Source organism: Saccostrea cucullata, unplaced genomic scaffold, assembly GCF_032062105.1.
Source record: "Saccostrea cucullata isolate Sc308-1 unplaced genomic scaffold, CSIRO_AGI_Scuc_v1 ctg69, whole genome shotgun sequence".
NCBI lineage: Eukaryota > Metazoa > Mollusca > Bivalvia > Ostreida > Ostreidae > Saccostrea > Saccostrea cuccullata.
Genome location: NW_026939160.1, coordinates 257,236 through 281,410, shown reverse-complemented (window position 1 = coordinate 281,410; position 24,175 = coordinate 257,236). Strand labels below are relative to the sequence as shown.

The following is a 24,175-nucleotide window of genomic DNA, read 5'->3' as shown; positions in this document are numbered from 1 at the left end:
TTCTCCATGTTTTTAAAATTGTAATCTCAAACTATTACTAACCGTGTGTTCCTGACATATTTTTTGACTCTTTCCACAACAAAACATTCATCATAATTGTTGTTAATAGTCCTCCTGGCCCTGATTTTGTAATCATCGAACATTTCGCTTACACATACTGCCATTTTGGTGTCAAAGATAATTCGGTCCAATATGCTTCGTTCAGATGTCAACTACGAGAATACTTGATAAAAAAGAGAGATTTCTTTTTAAATCTTCCATATTATGCAACTGAGGTAAGAATTTGGAAGAATTAATCAAGAACCGAGCGCACTTTTTTGTGCGCAATAATAATACAGTTTTTTTTCAATGAGTGGCTCTGTAGCTCTCCGGTCTATCAATATATATATTTTTTCTTTTCGGAGAGCTACAGATCTGCAGCTAGCTGGAAATCAGGGGGTCTATACAGAATTCACTTGTATACCAGTCTGACTTTTCGATGTTAGAATAACACAAATTGAAAGACAGTTCCTATCAAAACATAATCCACTTGTTAATATTTCCGCATATGACAACCCGAGTCAAATTCGAACACTCTTCACTGACTTGGAGGTCGAAGTAAAAGAAATGCTTGTTTTCACACTTTCTTCTTTAACCAAGTTATCCATTTTTTTAAATGGAGATTTTCTTTGACAAATGTGCTTATAGCCCTCCCCCCCCCCCCCCCCCCCCCCCCCCCCCCGCTTTCGAGATAAAGAAGGGGACATTTAATCTAATTCGTCTGTTTGTCTGTCAGTTTGTAGATTTGTCCGCTTGTCACAAAAACTTTAACTTTGGTTATACCTTTTGAATGAAAAAAGATAAGACTTTCATATTACATGTGTATTACCTGTGACAAGACCTTTCTAAATACACTATGATTTTTGACCCCGTGATCTTGACCTTGAAGTTTGACCTATTTTTTTAAAAAAGCTTTAATCGTGGTCATAACTTTGGAATAAGAAGATTTAGGGCTTTCATCTTTCAAATGTATATTACCTGTGACAAGACCTTTCTAAATGCACTATAATTTTTGAGCCCGTTACCTTTGACCTTAACGTTTGACCTAATTTCAAAAATGTTAATTTTCCCGTGTAACTTTTTATGGAGAAGATGGGGCTTTCATATTTGACATGTGTATTACCTGTGACAAGATATTCCCGAGCATGCTATTATTTCTGGACCCTCGACCTTCATGTTTGACCTAATTTTAAAATTATCAACTTTAATAATATTTTTGTATGAATGACATATGATAAGGCGTTTATATTTTACACAACATGCCATAAATAATGACATCTCACCCACAACGACAACCGAAAGTGGGGGACCACAATTCTTTGACTTCTTTTTTTTTGGGGAGGGGGGAGGGTGTTTTGTTTTTTGGCAACACGATGCGATTTCCCTTCAGTATAATCTCTTATGAATCTCTTAATGTTATCAAAGAATGTTCTTAAATATCGCCCGCCGCAAAAACTTTTCTGAACTTTAACGTATGTACATATTTGGTCAAAATTTGTTAAACTTCCAAAACTTTTCTTATTTTTTCACAGGATGCAAATGTCCATGTACACGTATGAAAAACCAGGTAATTATCAGGACACAAAAAGAACTTCAGGACAAAATTTCTGCCATACAAAAGAAACTTGTGCTGGAAAAAAAGAATCTGGCCAGCCAGAAGAACGCCAAGATTTCTGTTGCGGATCCTCGTCCGTCGGCAAAAGCAGTAGGATCTATTGTCGGTGTGGGAATTATTATGTTCACGTTCGCGATCATTGTTCTCTCAGACCTGCCTGTATTGTACAGACATATTCGATTTGGTCCACGCAAGAAAATTAAGAGAAGCGCCAAATCACATTCCAAAAGTCAAGGAAAAAAGAAGAAAAATACTTGATTTTCCATGGAAATAAAAACAGTGAATTTGTAATCTATCTACTATAGTATATTCAATAAATAATTTGACTTTATAAAATGACATGATATAACTGGTTTGGATAGTAAGAGCAGAGTATAATGATCATTCTCTTTTCGGGAATTAATTATATAGTAGCCATGAAAACGACAACACTCAAAACTCGATTTCAAAAAGAGGAACAGGGAGGGGGAGAATTTAAAAAAATTAAAAATAGTAGAGAAAGGACAAACTACATGAAATTCAGAAAATTTGTGTCCCCCGCTTAGGGAAATAAACATGTTTACTGAAGCGGATAAAATATGCCAATATGGATATAAAGATTTGATTGCTTATTCTTTATTATGTGTATAGAAGATTCTTTTTATATGGAATATTTATCACACTGTAGTGATGATTTTATGAGTTTGTACAAGTCAGACCTCATAAATTTTTCATTTCACATGCTGAATACTATCATTTAGTAAAAAAAAAGTATTTTGGGAAAAAAAGAAAATGGATCGTCCCGGATTCGAACCCAGTTCCTCTCACATGTAATGCGAGAGACATACCACTTTACCACGTAAATGCTTTAAACTGACGAAAGTTATATGTAAAGATGAAGTCACATACATGCGTATATTCACGTTCGATATTGTCAAAATTTTACACAATGCATGGTGTCTTATTTAACCTTTATTAAACAGTTCTAACAGATGTAATAAGAATATAAAGTCCGCCGATAAGCTGTTTTATACGTAATACATATACGCCAAATTCACAAAAATGAGATAAACCTAGTTTCACATTTGATAAACTAGGTTTATCGACTGTAAACTATAGTTTACAAACCGTAAACTATAGTTAACGATTCGTTAAGTAAGTTTTCATCTGTAAAACTATATTTAACGGTTGTTAACTGTAGTTAACGAATGATAATCTAAGTTTATCTGTCTGTAATAAGCGTTAGCAATAGATTTTGTTGAAAAACATAGATTCACGTTTGTAAACCATAGTTTACAATCGTAAACTATAGTTAAGAGTTGTTAATCATAGTTTCACAAATCGTGAAACTATATTTATCAGATCGTTAACTATAGTTAACGGTTTGTAAACTATAGTTTACAAATCGTGAAACTGTATTTATCAGATAATCTATGTTTTGCAATCGCAAATGATTGTTTCCAGTGTTAAGTATAGTTTACGGTTGTGAAACATAGATTATCGCGTTAACTATGGTTTACGGTTGTAAAATATAGATTAACGTTGTTAACTATAGTTTACAGTCCGTAAACTATAGTTTACAACCGATAAACCTAGTTTATCGACTGTGAAACTATGTTTAGCTCATTTTTGTGAATTTGGCGTGCCATACATGTAACTCTCCTCATACCATTGTGCTAAAAATAGCGTAATTGTAGTACAATAAATACTAATAAAACAAACGGATAGGGACACTTTAAGAGGGGTGAGAGAGGTCCTAGCGAGGTTTGGTATAAAATTACATTGCAAAAGCTCAAAATCTTCTTGAAATATCGCCCGGAAAGGAAAGTGTTACACACAGAGAGAATGTATAAATTTACGACCTTGAACTTTGACCTTTTCACCTCGAAATCAATAGGGGTCTTACTTAGGCCACAGGGAGTTGTTATGGAAAATTTCATTGCAAAAGCTCAAATGGTTCTCGAGAAAAATGTAAAATGAAAAGGCAAGTTACTTTACATTAAAATTTCATTTAAAATGTTTTTTTTATTTTAAAATCTCACAATTTTATTTTTCAAATGAATGTGAATGATCATATAACCTGTAAAATAAATGTATACAGTGTATATAAAATTTTATGAATTATATGTAACAATGGCAGTCTACACCCACATCAAACAATCCCAAAGAAAGTTCCTCGAATTTAATCTTCACCTGATCACATTCAAAGGCAATATTTCTGACTTTTCGCCATTATTACTTACAGCTCTATAATTGCATGCAAGATATGGTTTAAACAAACATGCAAGTTTTACAAACAGGATCGAGGAAAATCTCATAAAAAATATTAAGAAATCAGAAATTATGAAAAGTTTCAATCATCAATCATTCAGAGAATTTTTGACATACTAGAGATACAAAGTGCTCGCAATAAGTCACAGCTGCATAATTTTGGACAAGCCAGCTGTAGACAACCAATCAAAAATTACATCTCTCACACAAAATGACAACCTGTTTGTATGGGTCAAAGAAATGGAAGGAATTTTGCAGATGCTTAGAAACACTTTTAAAAAACAAAGTTCAATGATGTTGAACTCTGGGGTAGTGATCGAATTAAGATGTGTGGAGTATTTTCCCCCGAAAACTTCTATTCAACAATAAAGTAATGAAATTTATGCAACATGTTACCTTTCAGTCACAGAAAGTCTTCCAAAATTTCTTACAGCTGTAATGGCGACAACTTTCACCAGGAATGTAGTCCTACAAATAGTTTGCTTTTTTCTTAATAATCTGCATTCATTTGATGGACAAATTTATTTCTTTTTTTTGACAAAATCAACAAAACTAAATTGATTTTTCAACATACCTCATAGCAGGAAAAGTTCATAAGAAAGTCCTCACACTTGAAAAAGCCCAAAATTCTCTATGTGGAAATAAATTTGAAATTCAGTTGTAATTCCAATATTTTATGCAGAAAACTTTCGAGACATACTAGTGTATAATATTAGAATATTATTCAGCTTATTCCAATTTTGTAAATTCAAACCCTTCCGTATTTTGTAATACATGTATAGGAGCTTTCGTACCTCACGACAGGAGTTCACAGTCCCTGTGTTCCACAATGAATCTCGCAAGACTTGCCATAGTACAGCTACCAAAAGGATGAGGAAAAAATGTGTTATCAAACTAAAGATTTATAAAATTTTAGACTTACTAACATGGAAGATACAGTAAAACACTTTAAGAAAGGAATTCCAAGTATTGACTACATTTAGGAGGTTTCCATCAACTCACTATCAAAGATGTGAAGTAATATTCATTTCCTCAGTGAGATGCAGAAAACCTGCTTTACAGCCCTCTTTTTCTTGCATTAAAAACAATCCAAGAGATTTTGCCAAGAAATAAGAATTTCTTGTGTAGATCACTGACAAAATAAAATACATGTATCAGGTAACAATAGCTAAAATTTGCAATGTAATAATTTGATATCTGATTTTCCCAAAGAATTTATAAGAAATAGCCAAATTAAAAATCACATCATATTGAAAAAACATCTCTCTTCACATTCATAAACAAGAGGCCCAGGGCCCACGGCGCTCACCTGAGCACATCAGCTAGGAAAAAGCACATATCAGATCAGAACTAAAAGTTTACTCAGGGGGCGGGGGTGGGTGGGGAGGGGCTTGGATTTTAACCCACTAGGGGATCATGATTTAAACGAACTTGAATCTGCACTATCTGAGGATGATTCCATATAAATATTACTTATCATGGTTTTGAAGAACTTGAAATGAAGATTTTAAAAGGTTTTCCTATATATTCTTATGTAAAACTTTGGTCGGCCATTTTGACCCCACCCTAGCCCCGGGGGTCATGATTTGAACAAAATTGAATCTACACTACCTGAGAATAATTTCACATGATTTTCATCTTTCCTGTCTCAATGGTTCTTGAGAAGAAGATTTTTAAAGACTTTTCCTCTATATTCCTATGTAAAATTTTGATCGGCCATATTATGGCCCCAACCTACCTCCAGGGGTATTGATTTGAGTTAACTTTAATCTAAACTACCTGAGGATGATTCCACACGAGTTTCATCTTTCCTGGCCCAGTGGTTCTTGAGAAGAAGGTTTTTTTTAAAATGCCATTTATTTTTCTCTAATTCATAATTACCTCCCCTTGGAAAAGGGAGAAGCCCTTCATTTGAACAAACTTGAATCCCCTTTATCCAAGGATACTTTGTAGCAAGTTTGGTTGAAATTGGCCCAGTGGTTCTTGAGAAGAAGATGAAAATGTGAGAAGTTTATGACAACAACGACGACAACGCCAACGACAGACGACGGACAAATTTTGATCAGAAAAGCTCACTTTGACCTTCGGCTCAGGTGAGCTAAAAAGACTAGAAATTAAGATACCGGTAAATCATGGAAAAAGTACCCACTGCCCAATATAAGAGAATCTTTATTTGTATTTGTACAGTATATTAAGCCATGAGTAAAGTCCTTGGTATCAATACACATGTAGTAAAAAAGGATCAACTATATTATATAGAAAATTCTTTTCTAAAGTTTAACAAGATCTACATTTTTTCCTATGGAAATGACTCAGTTGATAAGTTGTCAGGAGGAAAGAAAGAAATATGACTTAATCATGCAGGATTAGAAAATTCCCACAACCATGCTCTCAAGCTAAAGGAATAATGAAGGAAAACTTTCTCCAATATATAGGTAAGAGTAAGGAATGCATGCACATTGCTTAAAAGGTTCTAAAAAATATGAAGGAAAGTAATTTTAATCCATCTAAATGCCTACAAGGTGGCCAAGATTATAATGAAATGAAACGATGAAGTAGGTATGGGACATTATCATACATTTGTAGCTATGGAGACAGATCTATATGTGTACCTCACATATTCATGCAGGATACATGCAGGATATCCCTCATGCATAGTCCAAACCAGAATAAGATTGCATTACCCAGTCTTGATTTCCGTTTTTTTTTTTTTTTTTTTGATAATTGGCTTTGATTGGTTTGTTTTTCCGAGTAACCTTCTTATCTGTTTTTGATTGGATTGAATGGTGCTTGATTCAACAGAAGATGAATGAATTGGTTGTAACTGAACTAAAGGTCTAGGGTTTTCTCCCAATGAAGCTCACTTGGTATTTTCGTTGACTCAGTAATTTGGTTAACTTTCTTCTTCCTTGGTTTCTTCTTAGGTCTGGTTTCTCTCTCTGGATTTTCTTCCAAATTTTGTATTTTGTCAATTGTTACAGCAAGGGTCTTTTTCTTGTGGATTTTCTTCCTTTAACCTGAACATTACTGAACATTTCTCCACTTTCTAAATCTTTTGGTTCCAGAAAAACCTTGATTTCTCTTTTGCTGTGCAATGGTTTTGATTTGGAACTCTCATAAATCCTCTGACTTTTTAAACTCCCTTCATTTCCCACAAAAGAATCATAAAAGGCCCTGTTAACTTGCACCTGTGTTCTCAAAACTTGAGATGAAGATGGAGTAAAAAGTTTTTCTTGCCCTACACTGGGGGCTGGGGTAAGTGATGCGGTTTTGGGGGTATTGAGCTGTGGGGGGTTAGGCAGTGATTTTGGGGTGAGCTGCTGGGTAAAGGAATCCATACTTGGTTGACGTATCTTTATTTCAATACAACAACAGCTGATGCCTTCACACTGCGAGCAGGAGAAATCACAATGACAAGAATTGCATGAACCTACGGAACTCTGGAAAAAATTACAGTGGATAGGTAAATTATATGTAGCACTAATTCCTAACCACACTTCTGTAAGTTCATCATTGGATACTTCATGGTTTAATACCAAAGTCTGTTTCACATCTCTCTGAAACTAAATATCTTTTATAAATGTGTGCCTGAAAATTAACCCTACAAACATTTTTGTAGTCTTTGTCAAACTTAATATTAATATATTTAATATACAATTAGATTAATATACAAAAACAATATAATGCATAGAAAAAGTCTTCAGTATTTCAATTGTTAAGGGTATTCTTTTGAATTTTTAAAAAGACATCTGATAAATATCAAACAAACCTTTGTTTAAAAAATATATCATTCAGATAAATAAGGAATGTATTCAGATGCCATTTAGGTTGAAAGAGAGTTTTTCTGAGTTAAACATTTAATTATACATGTATCATCATTTTTATCAGGACTTACTAATCATGCTAAATAATTATATTTTTGTTTGATTAGTGTTTGCACAACAAATAACTATGATTACAACATTCATGCAGCTACTTGTCTAATATAGCAAAGTAAGCTAAAAGACTAAATGTATAATTTGAAAAGAAAATAGAGCACTGAGGTATATTTTGTTAATTTAAATTTTTTCCACATTTCAGCACCATGTTGAAAATGGAGAGCAAACTATGCTCCAATTCAATCCATATTATTTTGATCTACATATTGACATAATTACGGTATATTATCTTTCTTTTTTGAACCCTTTTGCAGTTACCCTGTTCACTAAATGTCTTTTTAAGCAACAAATGATCTCTAATGATGATAAGACTGTTCAATTATTTTGCCTCATTTTAATTCATTTTTTGTTCATCCTTAAACAAAAGAAAAAATCTTTGCTAATAACAAAAATTATTTTATTACTTTTGAAATATGCCAACTTAAAAATTAAAGAAAATGACTTTAATCGTACAAGATTAAAAAAAAATTCCCACAGCTATGCTCTCAAAGTAAAGGAATAATGAAGGAATACTTTATCCAATACATGTAGCTATAGGTAAGAGTAAGGAATGCATGCACAAACATGCTGGTTATCAACCTTTCTTTACATATTTTATTAGATATTAACACGATGCTTTCATTTACAGTTAACTTTTAACTCGAAAACATCTTATTTGGCTATAAATACTTTTTTTCATTTTCTTTGAAAAAATACATAAAATTTAATAAAAAATAATTAAGAGCTATTATCGACCTTTCAATGCTGAAACCATTGATTAAAATGTATGACTCAAAGATCTATAAAATAAAAAGTTGGTATGGCATTCCACCTTTAAAAAAATCAAAAAAATGAGTTATCCTTGTTTGCCTGAAATTCAAACAGATAATGAAGTGTCTCAATATATCAAATGTTTACATACGAATACACTGTACATGTTAGGGAAGATCTATAAAAATAATGAAAGCCATGATTAGCCGAATGTTGATATGGACGCAGCCTAAATTAGTGTAGATTAGAGTTTATTTAACATGACACTCCACACTGCCCACTAATATGTTTAAACTTTTCAATATGTAATCTCTTATTGTCTACATTATACGTATAACTCAGGTAATTATATAAAAGTCGTTTTAAAGAGATGGTTTGAAGAGCATCATGTTGAGTGCTGGCCTAAAAACATAAACAAATACTTAGGTATTACATGTTTATACAACGATTATCATTAATTATTAACAATTAAGGATGCTCTACATAAAAAACTTAAGCTTATTGGTTTGCATGCATCATTTAGATTCAATTCCTGTGGGTGATATTGTCGCTATCATAGATTTATTGCAATGAATAAATCATAGTTCCTTTTATTTCTTTTTTGAGAATTTTTTCATTATTTTCAAGTATTGTCCTTGATAACTGATGTGAAAACAATATAATTTTACAGTTTTATAACCCTAAACAGTTATATTATAATTAATTCAAAAAAAAAATTCATTATTTATCATTATTCCTTGTTATATCATCCTGTTTACAGCATCAAACTTCATCTGATCGTGTCATTGTCTTCATGGAGTTTATTACCACAATAGAGACGAAACATAATGGGAAAATATGGCGTATTAAGTGTCCTACTTTCGATCATTGGTAAGTATACATTTTGAAAAAACTACAATATTTCCATTTCTATTTGTTTTCTCTTTGATAACTATTTGAAAGTTAGTTGAGTTGATTTGTTGATAATTCTACCGGAATGGAAATTCCGCCAGTCAAAAGGTCAGGAGCTAAGGAGGCCCTAAATATACATGTACGAGGGTTGTTCGGTAAACTGAATCGTTTAGAAGGCTGCATGTGTTTGCGAAATTGATCTAAGGAGGAATAAAGGGAAATTAGACTATGTACATAATCATTTCTACATTTAAGGGGGGCGACTGGGGTTTTATTGTGTGAAAACTATTTATTTTTATACCATATACAACTTACATTGACTTCAGTGTACATTCCAAATCTGGAGAAAATCTAACGCCCAGGTATTTTTAAGGGAACGTCTCAAATTACAGGTACATGTACATTTACTATAGGAATATGTAGGAAAGTGCCAATATTTCACACTTTTTAGGAATTTATACAAATATCACGATAGGCTTTTTGTACCGTCTTGTTTCCGGGGGGGGGGGGACATTTCATTATACCAAAAATTAACGAATTTTCCTGTGATTACAGAGTACTATAAAATATGACGGATACAAAGGATGTATACAAAAAAATGTAAAAATGATAGAGAGATTCTCAAATTTTTATGGTTCAAATTTCATGAGCATATATTTTCTACTTTTTCTTTTATTACATTTTTATTACCCCCTTCTTTAAGAACTTTAAAAGATCGGTTATATGCAATTGTAATTTAATTTATTTTATATATTAATATTTAATATATTTAAAAATATTTCAACTGGAAATTTCTTATATGCTATGGCGGCCTTCATTGCGGACGCTCTATTTACAGGTCTCATAGATTGTCTACTTTGATGGTCGTAAAAGCAGTTCAAACTACTTGAAATACCAAAGACTGATAGTCCATGTTGGTAAGCATTGTGATATTCTTATAAACGTTACTCGTGAAGCTGAATATTCCAAGTTACGGATGATATTCAAACTCTGAACTGATTAATCATGTCGGCCATTGAAACCGATGACGATAGTATATGTGCAAATGCTATATACGAAGAAGTACTCGAAAGGTTTGGTACGTTTGATCGCACAAGGTTCAAGCTAAACCTAGGAGCATTATACAGAGAACCTCCAGAAAATATTGCACATGTTCGTCAGTGTTTGTATGAAGTTGCAATTGTAAAAAGTCCCGAAACCCCCAGAGGTCAATTGGTCAAAAGAAATAATACTGGTCAGTTTACGTCGATAGAAAAACTTCTAGATGATATATATACGCTGTTACATTATGTAGAAGGGAATTTACAAACAAGTGATATTCGAAATGTTTTGTGTTGTCGTGACAGAATTAAGTCAGTGAGTGAAAACTACACCACAAGTTCACAGACTTCCGTTAAAAGTCTATACAATGACGGTGTCGACGAAAATCGTGTGCAGCCAAACCCATCGGATAGCGGTGACAGTAGCGACAATAATAGCCCTAACAATACAAATGAATCAAGGGTCAATGGTTCCGTTAGTAATTCCAAGGCCGTAACTACCATTGAGGCATTTGCCTCACTAAATTTTTAGAGTTTTCTGAAAAGTGAAAAAAGTTTTACATCGAATTTATGAATTATGTGTGTCTTCGTGCTAAATTAGTGTTTTCAACTTTTGTTTCAATTTCTGTAAATCGTTCATCTCACCAGGAGCCTCATTTTCATGAAGAACACATGTAAAATATAATTCAAAATGTTTGATTTGTAAATTGTTTGATTGTTTAACATCCCTTAGAACTAAGAATTTCTCATTCATATTGAGATACCACTACCTGCCGGTGGAGGGCTGCAAGTTTTAAATCTGTACTGGGTTTTCAGGGTCACTGAAGATGATTGAACAGTGAGAGATCTTTTTTTTGTGCCATCACTTACTGTGACATAGGACCGCAGTTTTTACGGTCTCATTCGAAGGACCAGTCTCTACATCCCGCAGTGGATTCGAACCCCTCCTTAGTCTGTGACTCTAGAGTATATGCTCTAACCAGCGTGCCATGCGGGCGACAATATATCCAAAACGTAAAAACTTTCTAATTTAAATTAAATCTTTTATTTTCTAATACCCAGGTTTCAGGATACCCCCCCCCCCTCCCCTGGAAAGCCACATCACTGGCCATCAGGTACTACCCTTGTCCCGTCTGAGACTAGGAATGCCCAGCACCCTTGCCTCACTAAAAATTTGAGCCTAGTTACGGCCTTGAATTCGCCTGGATTCAGGACACGCCTGTTTCCTATTGATTCTTCAGACTTTGGTAACATTCTTATTAGTTTTCGCGAAGAAGTGTTAGATAAGCTAAGTGAACTTACAGAAAGCTTTAAACAGCAGAACACTGCTCATAAAAGAAGTTCATGAATTACGATCAGTTATTGCACAAAGAGAAAAAGACATTGAAGGTATAAAAGAACATTTCTGTCATAAACAATCCTTGGGAAAATGCGAAGAAAGTTTACTAGACACAAATAACACACCTAATGAAACGTATGCCGATGCTGTACGAGTGGAACCGAGCAATAACTCCACTGGACCATCAGTAGGTTCAATTAGTGTGCAACTTAGTAGAAAAGGATCTGGAAAGAATGAATCGCGCACTGTTAGAGTGACAGATAAAAGGGTGTCTCAATAAACAGATTCACAAGCGGACATTCACAGGAAAATAAAGGAAATTCGGAAAACATTAGACACTAATGAAGTAATGCAAACAAATCGCACTATTGACATTGATACAACAGAGAAGGACACGCCACAAGAACCTGATGGTTATGTATTTCGCGGTGTGAAGACAGGTCCACGTATAAAGAGACTTCTAATGTCACGTGTCGAAGCAGATGGAGAGTTGGACGACATAATTGATGCCATCAAACGGTACGCCATGGAAAGAAATGTATGCGTAACACAAGTTACTGCGTTAAAGCTTTGGAAGCAACGAAAACATACGTACACTTTACGGGTGAATGTGCGCTCAGAGGATTCAGATAAGGCACTGGAACACGGGTTTTGGCCAGAAGGCATACTTGTGAGGCCTTGGCAAACTGAACGCGAACGCAACTATAGGCATAGTGATGAATAGTTGCATGAGACATATATCAAAAGTGTGCTTTGTGTATTTGTTTATAATACTTATTACAATGATACGCATAAAAGCATGGCATACTCGTGGTATAATGTATAGCACACCGTATTTGACAAAATTGTTGGACGAAAGTGATATTTTTGTCGTTACAGAGCATTGGCTTTTACCTGAACAAATAACCTTTCTGGACACGATTCACAATGAGTTTAATGTGTATGGTATCCACGACAAACCTATTCCCATCGAACTGGAAAATCGTACAAGATCTACAGACTTTGGTGGAATTGCCTTGATGTGGCGCAAGCAACTCCAGGTCTTTCCCATTGAACACGATTGTACGGACAGGGTGATAATAGCGGTTGTGAAGCTTGAAAACATTGAGATATATGTCATTGGAGTGCTACTACCCTCGACCAACATTTCGATAGATGAGTACAAACAATCAATAGAAAGTGTAGAGAAACTTTTTGACGCATACAGTGAATGTGGGCCAGTATTTATACTCGGTGATTTCAATGCACATCTGTCGAAAGAACATGGAGTGAAAAATCATTACCATGCAAATGATAGAGGTATCATTATTGAATCTTTCATGGTCGAACGAGATTTAGTATCAGTAACGAGTCAGCATAAGTCGCATGGTCCTGATTACACATTTATGGCACACAATGGAACTCAGACATCCATGATAGATCACGCTATTATCCAAATGAACAAGGAAGATTTTATTGACTCGTGTGGAATAATAGATGATCATCATCTTAACTGTTCAGATCATCTTCCGATATTTCTGAATATACGTCTACCATGTAAAATTCCAACATTTAATGGGCGTAAGAGAAATAGTGATGATGACGTGTATGTAAACTGGAAACGAGTTACAAACGACCATGTGCTGTTATATAGACAGTGTATCCGGGAAGGGCTACAGAACCTAGAAAGAAATTTGGTGGGAAAAACTGAAGGTGAACTTGATGAGTATATAGGGGACCTAACGAATGTCTTTTTGAACGCAGCCAAACGATCACTTCCTAGAAAGAGATATCGTTCATATTTGAAGCCATATTGGAAATACGGAGATGTAAAGAAACTTCACGCTATTAATCGACAAAAGCGAGCAGTGTGGATTGAACATAATAGGCCACGTGGCATGGAATTCCAATCCTACAGAGAATATAAAGCCGCAAAAAGGGAGTTTACAAATGCACTTTCTGTTGCTCAAAAGCAGTACGAACTAGAACAACTGGATCAACTACAGAAAACAGCAGAAATAGACATGGGTCTATTTTATCGTACTATTAAAAATCGGAATAAGAAATCATGGACACCCCATGAACTTCGGATCAACGGAGTGATCATACGCGATCCAGATATCATTCGAACAGCATGGTACGAACACTACAAAACACTTGCTGCAAAGACAAAAGACCCGTTGTTTGATCAAAGGTTCGAAGAACATGTAGAACTCTCTGTAATAAACATGAAGGAAGAATCCTATAGAAACTTTGATAAAGTTGGTGATGTTATGATAAGGAAAGAAGAGGTTACAGAAGCAATGGAGAAAATGAAAAACGGAAAAGCACCTGGCCTTGACAAACTTGTCATTGAACATTTGCGCTTTGTGCAAGACATTATTCTAGAAATCCTGTTAGAGCTGTTTAACGCAATTCTACACAACGAAAAATATCCGATACAATTCAAAAGAGGAGTTACTATAACTTTGTTCAAAGGAGGAAAAAAAGACAGGCTCGACCCTAATAGCTATAGAGATATAACCTTAACCTCAGTTCTACAAAAGTTATTTGAAAACATATTGTACAGTGCGACTAGAGCTTGTGTGTGTGACCTTCACATTCCAAGTGTTATTCTGGCTGACGACACTTCCCTTATATCCAACACTCCCAGTGGTCTCCAGAAGCAACTGGATATTGTCTACAATTACGCTAGACGTTGGCACTTGCGTTATAATCCTAACAAAAGTTGTATTCTATTCTTTAGCTCTAGTAGAAAGCGACAAAAGCAACCTGCGGCTAGACCATTTATTTTTGGTCAGGAAAACATCAACTTACATTCAGAAAATGTTTATGCTGGGGTCGTCCTTACTGATAGGTTGCGAAACGATACAGCAATCACACAAGCATGCAGGAAGGGCAAGCGCATATTAAACTCGCTTATCAACATAGGAGTTCATGATCAGGGTATACATCCCATGACCAGCGTTAAATTGTGGAAAACAGTTGTCATGCCATCGATCTTGTATGGATGCGAATTATGGGATGTGATCTCTAAAAAGTCGTTCTAAGAGCTGGAAATTGTATAGAGATACGCGGCCCGTCGAATGCAAGGATTTGACCAAAGATCACCAACACCGTGTCCCTTGGCCTGGTTGAAATGAAAAGAAGTATAGATGAAATCAAGTTGATGTTCTGGAACAGACTCTGTACATCAAGTTATTCTCTATTCTACAAAAAGCTTTTCATTGCAAGGTTGTGCTCTTTTGGTTCGACGACACCAAGACCGAAGCGTGGATTCATAGCAGATATTCACTCCATAATGAGGGAATACAACATTGATTTCTTTTTCAGGGAGTACCTTTTGAATCGTGACGTCCCACCAAAATACACCTGGAAGCAATTCGTAGGAACTGTAGTTGATACTGCTGCTGAACGTGAGTGGAGGGAGAACTTAAACCAAAGAAAAGAGCTTCGCAGATACGCAGAAATACATGAAAATTTATCAGCTCATCCCCTTTGGCTACTCGGTTTGAAGCTTCCGAAACACACATGGAAATTAGCCTCAGTAATCAGACTCTCGGTCGACATCGTTAAAGAGGAGGTGAACGCGTACAACAAGTGATATTGCATTGCATTTTCTCCTTGAATGTCCAACGCTATTTGCTAGCAGAGACAGCTTGATGGACGAAATAGTAAACGCGATAAATGTCCAATCTTACGTTAATCTCACAAATAATAGTGACGACGTAATCGCTGATACCATTCTTGGATCAAGACGTGGTTCGATCGTATCTGAGGAGGAGTGGGAAATGTTTATGCTTGCTGTAGCAACTGGCGTTGCGCGTATGATGACAGAAATGAACACTCACTTACATGAAGTATAAAACTTCAAAAAATTGATAAATAATGTACATAGTGTTTAAATTATGGACAGTAACTTGCGTAATTGAGAAATTGTGTACATATTTCCACATTTTTGTTTAAAAGTTCAAATATTATTACATACTTAATATTTTGATGTATTGATCTCTGCTGCAGAGGAAATAAAGAATGTCTGTCTGGTGAAATACTAGAATGTCATGATGATTATTTTCACCCCAAAGAACTTTAACCGGACAACGCTTGTAAATTGGTTTTGACTATTGACATTGATATGGTAGGTCTCGTGTAATTTAAATCTATTGGACAACATTTTTTAATCTGAATTTAAAATTTTAATCAAAATGAAATGGAAATATAAGGAAATATTCTTTAGTTTGTTGGGTATGCCAGGGACATCAATGATAGTTGGACATGTGGGCGGAGTCAGTTATGCAAATAGTCCAACGTATCCAACTATCTTTGATTAACTGTATACCAACAAAGTAGATAGTGATTATTAATTTCCAAAAAAAAAAAAATACAAGGTGTGTTTGTGAAACACTATGCGGCCGGCGGCAACAAAATTCGAGAAAGCTATTTTTATCATAAAGGTCACAGTCAATGTCAAAAGTATTTGACCTTGGTGTCATTTGAAAGAACCTGATTAGTGGAGTAGTATGCATACCAAATATGAAGTCTCTATCTCTCACGGTTCAAAAGGTATGGCGAAGGTTAAAGTTGACAACAGACAGACAAATAGATAAACAGACAAACAGACAGGACAAAAACAATATTCGCCCCGATCTATCACCTATCGATCCGGTTGCATAAAAATGATAATGAATGAAAACTTTCAAATTAATAATCCATCACCGGCGCGCTGCTTGTGCCCCCCCCCCTCCCGGTTTGATTTTTTTCTTTTGAAATTTCATTTTGAATTTTAAACATTGTATTATCCTAAACAAAAACAACTTATCTGAAAGAATCCCTCAGTTTCCTGAACCTAGAAAGCTCTGCCCTGGACTTGCAGGGGGCTTCAAAGCACCCAGATCCCCTGTCCTCTACCCCCGCCCCCACCCCACTCGTTATGAAATCCCTGGATCCGCGCTGTTATTATTTACAGATAGCTTTACATATAATGATGAGAATAATCAAATGTGTCTCATTTTCAAATATTTACATTTATTTGTCTTAAGCATTCCTTACAAATTATAATTGTCATTTTCTCATGAACTACCATGGGTGAGCCTGAATATCTCCATTGTTACGCCATAATACCGTACTTGACGTCAAAACTATAGTGCAGACTGTTTTGCTTTAAAAATGACAGCTGAATGGCGTAATTTGTGGTAATACATCAGAAAATAATGTAAATATAAGAAATGAAGTTGATTTTAGAAGATTAAATTCATTTCTTAAATATACTACATATGTTTTAGATGCATTCTGTTCTGGAGGCAGCACTCCGTTGCATTGTAGTAAGTGATTTTTTTTTCATTTTATAGATACGTGTACAATTATAAATTAATTGGTTTGATACTAAAATCTTCTATGAAAAGATTTTTTTTTATCTTTTTCTAATATATAATTATCTTATACCCTTATTGGACATGCAAAACTTGCATTCCCCAGTGAATGTCACGGCTTTTTTTCCTAAAGGGCGTTAACTTCTTAAGTTACTAACTTTCTTCTTTAGGAAAAGCCACTTGCTCATACGATGACACTGTGTGGACTTACAAGAACATTGTAAGATGTACAAGGAACAAAATGACTGTTTCATTTGAATGTAAACAGATACCAACTGTTACCTTCACTGTGTCTTGTGTATATCAAAGTCATAAATGGAATGGATCACCTCTATCGACCTGCTCGTGTAAGTTACCTTACCCTGGAATTGGAACCATTCTTAAAAATCTTTCGAATCAAAGATATCCTAAAGCTTGAATCTGCTTCTCTCTCTCTCTCTCTCTCTCTCTCTCTCTCTCTCTCTCTGTTTGTGTGAGGGTGCGTGTGTGTTATTATACTTGAACATATTTTATTGGTAATCAAAAGGATAAGAAACAATAAAATATGTTCAATCAAAGCAAACCGTAATGAAGCAAAGTGATGTTAAAGTGATGAATGTATATACGGTCTCAAATATACTAAATTTCTCAATCCACTCATAAATCCAAACAATCCAAACAAACAATGAAATGATCCATCTTAAGCTTTCTTTGAAACCTTTCTTGTTACATAATGACAGAGAGCAGTTTATCGTATGATGAAATTGATGGGGAACCACTCTAGAGCGCACCGAGAGAGAGAGAGAGAGAGAGAGAGAGATTTTTGTAACTTCATTCGAATACGCGTGGAGCTGCGTTGCAACCACTATTGAAATAACGACCACTATTGAAATAATTATATCAATAGTGGTTGAGAGTGCATTTCATTAGCAAACATTGTTAGTAACCACTGTTGAAATACAACCACTATTGAAATAATTATATGAATAGTGGTTGAGATTCATTTCAATAACAAATAAACGTAGTTAGTAACCACTATTGAAATAATGTTCACTTTTGAAACAAAGATTTTGAAACAGGATAAAATTATGGTTTTAGTTTTGAAGTATTATCAGCAACTATCAAAATAATTATTTGAATCACTTTTGAAATTATTATTACTTCAATAACTATCTAAATCTTCATTTAAGTACAGATGATACAAACAAAATATGGATGCCTGGATTGGTATATTTTTTGGTCTGATTTCATTGAAATTGATGCAAATAAAAATTACTATAATATAAAGAAATTGTAAACCTTCTTTAATGTTCAAAATTCTGCCTCACAAAAACTATCCTTAATAATTTATATACTTTAATTATTTATCTATATATTTTTCACCCAAAATCCAATATTTTGTGAAATTTTGGATAAAAAAAAAAAAATGCGCGGTGAAACTTTTCTTTCAATACTGGTCGTATTACAATAGTGGTTGAAACATATGGTCATCATATTGAAATACACTCTTCCCCTCTAATAAATAATTATTTCAATAGTGGTCGTATTTCAATAGTGGTTACTAACTATGTTTGCTATTGAAATGCACTCTCAACCACTATTGATATAATTATTTCAATAGTGGTCGTATTTCAATAGTGGTTACTAACTATATTTGCTATTGAAATGCACTCTCAACCACTATTGATATAATTATTTCAATAGTGGTTGCAACAGAGCTGCACTGGAGCATTTATTTAATAAATGCAATAGTCAATCATATTTGGAGTTTCCATACACGTATATTTGATTTAGCAATCGATAATATCGACAAAATACTGTATATCAAAATTATATTTTATTGCTCTGATTAGCTGCAGATCTGTAGCTCTCCGAAAAAAATATATTGACAAAGCTGCAGATCTTTAGCTCTCTGTGATGCACTTGTTGGGGGTATGCAAGACAGTGAAAAACATTCGAACTTGTTTGATTGACTAATGAACAAAAATTTTTAAACCCAATCAAACAACTATTAAGCCCCGAATTACAATGTAAAACAATATAGAACGCTCTTTTCAGAATTGCTGTGTGTTTAGCACTATTTGTTCAGTGAGATGAACTCATATTAATCAAGCTGAATTGAAATTTTACACGTGACATTACCTTTAGTCACTCTGAAATAGCCACTTTATTGCTTGGAATAGGCTCTCTTTTTATATAGTTTACAGAACTGCCGCATTATAGCATCGACTGAGTATTTGCATAATATGAAGCAGAGAGCAAAGATCGTTTTATCTACGTTGTTCAAAGGGCCATAATTTGAGTTATCGAACGTTGTAACTAATTACGTTATGCAAATTTCACAACTTGTAATCAGTCGGAAGGGGAAAATGTATAAATAGGCTGTCTTAAGAAGTTGGGTGGTGGTGTAATAAAAAATGATACTTGTGCTTGTTTAAATGAAAACATCATTACACGACGTTGCACTCTGTTGCAATACACTTCGTCGGAAACCCAAAGGTGATCTCGTCTCTACTTATCTTAAAGACAAGATCACTCGTGGGTCTCCGACGGAAATACCTTGTAATGCATTGTTAAATGTCCAATCGAAATAAACTTAGTCCATTTGTTTTTTAATTTAACTGAATATATTTCAATATTCGTGTTCTATATTTAAAAAAAGGACACTTGATAGGATTGCTTTTAATTCGCAGATTCTTGAATATTTGTTCTCTTCGATAAGAATCCAATTAACTATCAGTAATCGTGTCGAAACACTTTTCGACAGAGCTACATGTTGATGATTTTTCATCAACCGAGTAAGTTTGGTATTCGCAAAACATCCATAATACATGTAGATAGTTTTCAGTAGACCCATATTAACAAGAGTTATTTCACGTTGGCCGCCATCTTGTGGGTCAAACAGGTAATTCTCACTCTTTGTCCTACCAAATATACGAGGGTGTAGCAGAAATATTTGGGGGAAAATTGTTATGGAATAAACATTATGAAATAAAGGAGGCTCTAACAAATGTATAATTGTCAGAAAAACAATGCTTCCCACCCACAATAGCCATTAAAAAAAGTTAAAGTTGGTTGAATTATGAAGGAATATGAGCATGTTGACCCATAATATGGCGGCCGAAGGGAAATAACTCTTGTTAATTTGGGTCTACTGAAAACTATCTATAAGGAATACTTGTCCCTGATAAACGAATGGATTTTTTTTTTATTTGCAAGGAAATTAACCTGCTTTTCTAAATAGAAAATTAACTGCACTTTTTGCACTGGGCTAGAATACAATGTCTCAAGTTCTGAAAAAAGTTTTTTTTTAATATGGATGGGGATTTCTTTTTAATTCACAATTTTGAAATATTTGTTTTCTTTGATATGAATCAAAATTAACAATTAAAAAGTATATCGAAGGACTTTTCGATAAAGTCACCTATTACTACATACTGGGGTATTTAAATGAACAACTATATAATAGTTTTAATTTGCGAAAAACTCCATTAGAAATAAACAATCTTTGATTGATAAGTAAATTTATTTATTTTCATGAGAATTAATAAAGTAACAACTGATCTTAATAAGGATTGCACATGATTGCACTGAACAAGAATGCAATGTCAGTCAAAATAATAGAATTCAATTTTGTTTTACGTCATCTAATTGAAAATAAGATGGAAACTGACCATTTTTCTAATTCATATTTCTTTAAAGGAGATTTAAAAAACGGAACGGAATATTTCTATTCCTATTTTCAGCTGGTTTGCTTGTTGTCTTCGATATGAATCAAAATAAACAACTCAGTAATTATGTAATTATGATATACAGAATATCTTCACTTTTCTTTGGTGAATAGACTACTTTAGATATAAAAATAAAATTCAGGTGTTTGACTTTTGAGTAGAAATTTTGAGAATGATGTAGATATCCACCAGGAAGGATGAAGGAATTTACTCTTATAACAGTACTTTGAGCTGAGTTCTCCTGAAATAAAGGTTACTTTAGCTGATTTTTAAATATCGAAAACTTATTGGGTATATGCGAAACATCCAGAGGTAATTTTGTGTTGAGTAATTTTTAAAGTTTTTTTCAATTTCAAGCTAATCCTTTTAAATAAAGATGTGACTCCAATGCAGTGTACTGCTTAACGTATAGTCTATTTAAAACATATTTGGTCAATATTGATTCAGGTATGATTCAAAGAAAGGTATGTTAAAAATGTACTTTTCAATGCTAAAGAAGTCATATTGTTTACAAACTTATTCAAAATATATACCTTATATTTTCAAATAAATGGCAAAGAGCTATTTTTCAATGCTAAAGAATTAATTTCCTTTTTTTAAAATTATTTCTTTTTATACAAATTTATGTATATAGACCTATAAACAAGCAAAACATTTATCTAGTAACCTCTAGAAATACATGTAGTCTAATAAAAAATGATACAGTATTTTTCTTTTAATTTAAATTATTTCAATTCAAATAAAATTATTTAATTTTACATCTAAAATATTCAAAATTATATTTAGTTTCATCGTCATCTTCAAGCCCAAGCACAACTTCAACCACCACAACGAGCTCACAGCAAAAACAACCACCACAACGAGCTCAAAACAAAAAACAGCCCAGAAATCTACTTCAACAAAGAAACCCACCACAAGTACGACCAGTCCTTCCCCGGAAATATGCAATCTGGACACACTGGTGTCCAAATTAGCCAGCCTACATGCTGTGCCTGTAGGAACACCAGAAACGCAGGATTTTAAATTAGGAGAGAAGCTGCATTTCAAATGTGCCAAAGATTATCGGTTTATAAATGGTAGTTTGGAGCAAGGATGTGGATCCGATGCATCCTGGGAAAAGGAGATGCCTTACTGTAAAAGTAAGTAATGAAATCATCGCTGGGTGGAAATCAGGGGCTCTATACAGAATTCAATTGTATACGAGTCTGACTGTTCGCTGTAAGATATATATCTATTAATTAATCTATTATTATTTGGTTCATTTGATTTGAATACAAGAGTTTACACAGATTGAAAGACAGCACCTATCAAAACATAATCCACTTGTGAATATTTCCGCATCTGACAACCAGAGCCAAATTCGAACACTCTTCACCTGGAGGTCGAAGTGGTAGAATTTTTTATTTTCTCGTCTTCTTCTCTGACCAAGTTATCTACATAATTCATGTTTTTTTATTTTGTTTGACAAATGTTCTTATTTAACTTCCTAATCAAAGTGGAATCGAAAATATGGACAATTTATCTTACTGATTAAATAATAATAAACCATCTCCTATGCTATTCGTGTAAATGGAAAGAGTTTTTGTTTGTTTGTTTTATTACCGATGTGATTCCCCTTCAGTATAATCTCATATGTTATCAAAAAATGTTTTCCATTACTAGTATCTCTTGCGACAAAAAAACTTTTCTGAACTTTAACTTATTTTGCATACTGTATATGGTCAATAATTCTTTCTTATGTTTTCGCAGGATGCAAATGTCCATGTGAACGTACAAAAAACCAGGTAATTATCAGGACACAAAAACAACTTCAGGACAAAATTGCTGCCATACAAAAGAAACTTGTGGTGGAGAAAAAGAACCTGGACAGCCAGAAAAACGCCAAGATTTCTGTTGCGGATCCTCGTCCGTCGGCAAAAGCAGTAGGATCTATTGTCGGTGTGTGAATTATTACGTTCGTATTCACCATCATTGTACTCTCAGACCTGCCAGTGCTGTAAAGACATATTCGATTTGGTCCTCGCAAGAAAATTAAGGAAAGGGCTCAATCACATTCCAAAAGTCAAGGGAAAAAGTAGAAAAACATTTAATTTTCCATTGAAAAATAACAATTAATTTGTAATGTATCTACTAGTATATTCTATAAAAAGAAATGAATTTATACAATGACATCATATTACCGGTCTGGAGAGGAAGAGCAGGGTATAATGACTGTTCCTCTTGACATAATTATATGTACATAAATCATTCTTTCAATGATTAAATTATTAAGTTTTCACATATTTTTTCATTCAATATATGCATTTTCTTAATATCAGGCATATCAGTTTGACCATTGAATTAAAGGGGAGGATTGTCCACTTAAATGTATATAAGCAATGAAAACAATGATTTCAAAAACTGGAACGAGGGGGGGGGGTAAAAAAAAACTTGGAAAAGGAAAAAAATGAAAACTTGAATAAAATATAATCTAACTAACAGTTATCAACCTAAAAAAAATCCAATGTAATAATGAAAATTGGGTTCAAAGCTAATACAGACCGCTAGAAGCATCAGATGGGATCAGGTGCTATAAAAAAAGTAACCACCCCTGTCAACCGGTTTACATTTGCCATGTGCTTATTGTCACAATTGGGCAAACAGGAAAATTCATAGACAATTTGATATGTAAACAATGGCCCAGCAGTAAATATAACTGCATGATATTTTGTATTTGCTGACAAGGTCATTGTATCACCCATAGAATTTGCAAAATTTCAACTTAAAACACTACTTCTGATATCCTTGTTTTATCAACTTGTTTGTCAGTCGCTTGTCTTGTTTTAGAAATTGTTCTTACATATATAGCATAACATGCTTCTTTGTATTGAATCAACTAGAAAATATAAACTCTGAATACATGTGTTAGGGGTTTACAGATACATAAATACATTTTAGAGAAGTAAACAATGGAGTTTTGACTCACCATGATTGTAGTAAAGTTTTGTTGTTAGGTTTCCATTTATCTCGGTGGAGATTCTTTGGTCTGTGGGCGTTAGATCAAATATCAAGCCCAGTAGATTCTCCTCCGAGATTAGGTAACCATTTAAGTATTTTCTTCTTCTTTTTTATACCCCCCGCTTGAAAAGCGGGAGGGTATATAGTAATCGTTAATTCCGTCCATCCGTCCGTCTGTCTGTCCGTCCGTCCATCTGTTACGCTTTGGGGTACCCATCTCTTATCCGCAACTCCTCTCATACCACTGAATGAAATTTG

The 24,175-nt window shown here is 34.1% G+C and overlaps 1 protein-coding gene across 1 annotated transcript; it reads left to right on the top strand.

The window, feature by feature from the left end:
• Positions 1-17,478: 17,478 nt before the first annotated feature.
• On the top strand, positions 17,479-23,231 carry LOC134252364 (uncharacterized). The gene is made up of 3 exons (XM_062734825.1): positions 17,479-17,557; positions 21,707-22,059; positions 22,670-23,231. The coding sequence occupies exons 1-3, from the start codon at positions 17,526-17,528 to the stop codon at positions 22,864-22,866; spliced, it is 582 nt and encodes a 193-aa protein (XP_062590809.1). The 5' UTR covers positions 17,479-17,525; the 3' UTR covers positions 22,867-23,231.
• Positions 23,232-24,175: the final 944 nt, after the last annotated feature.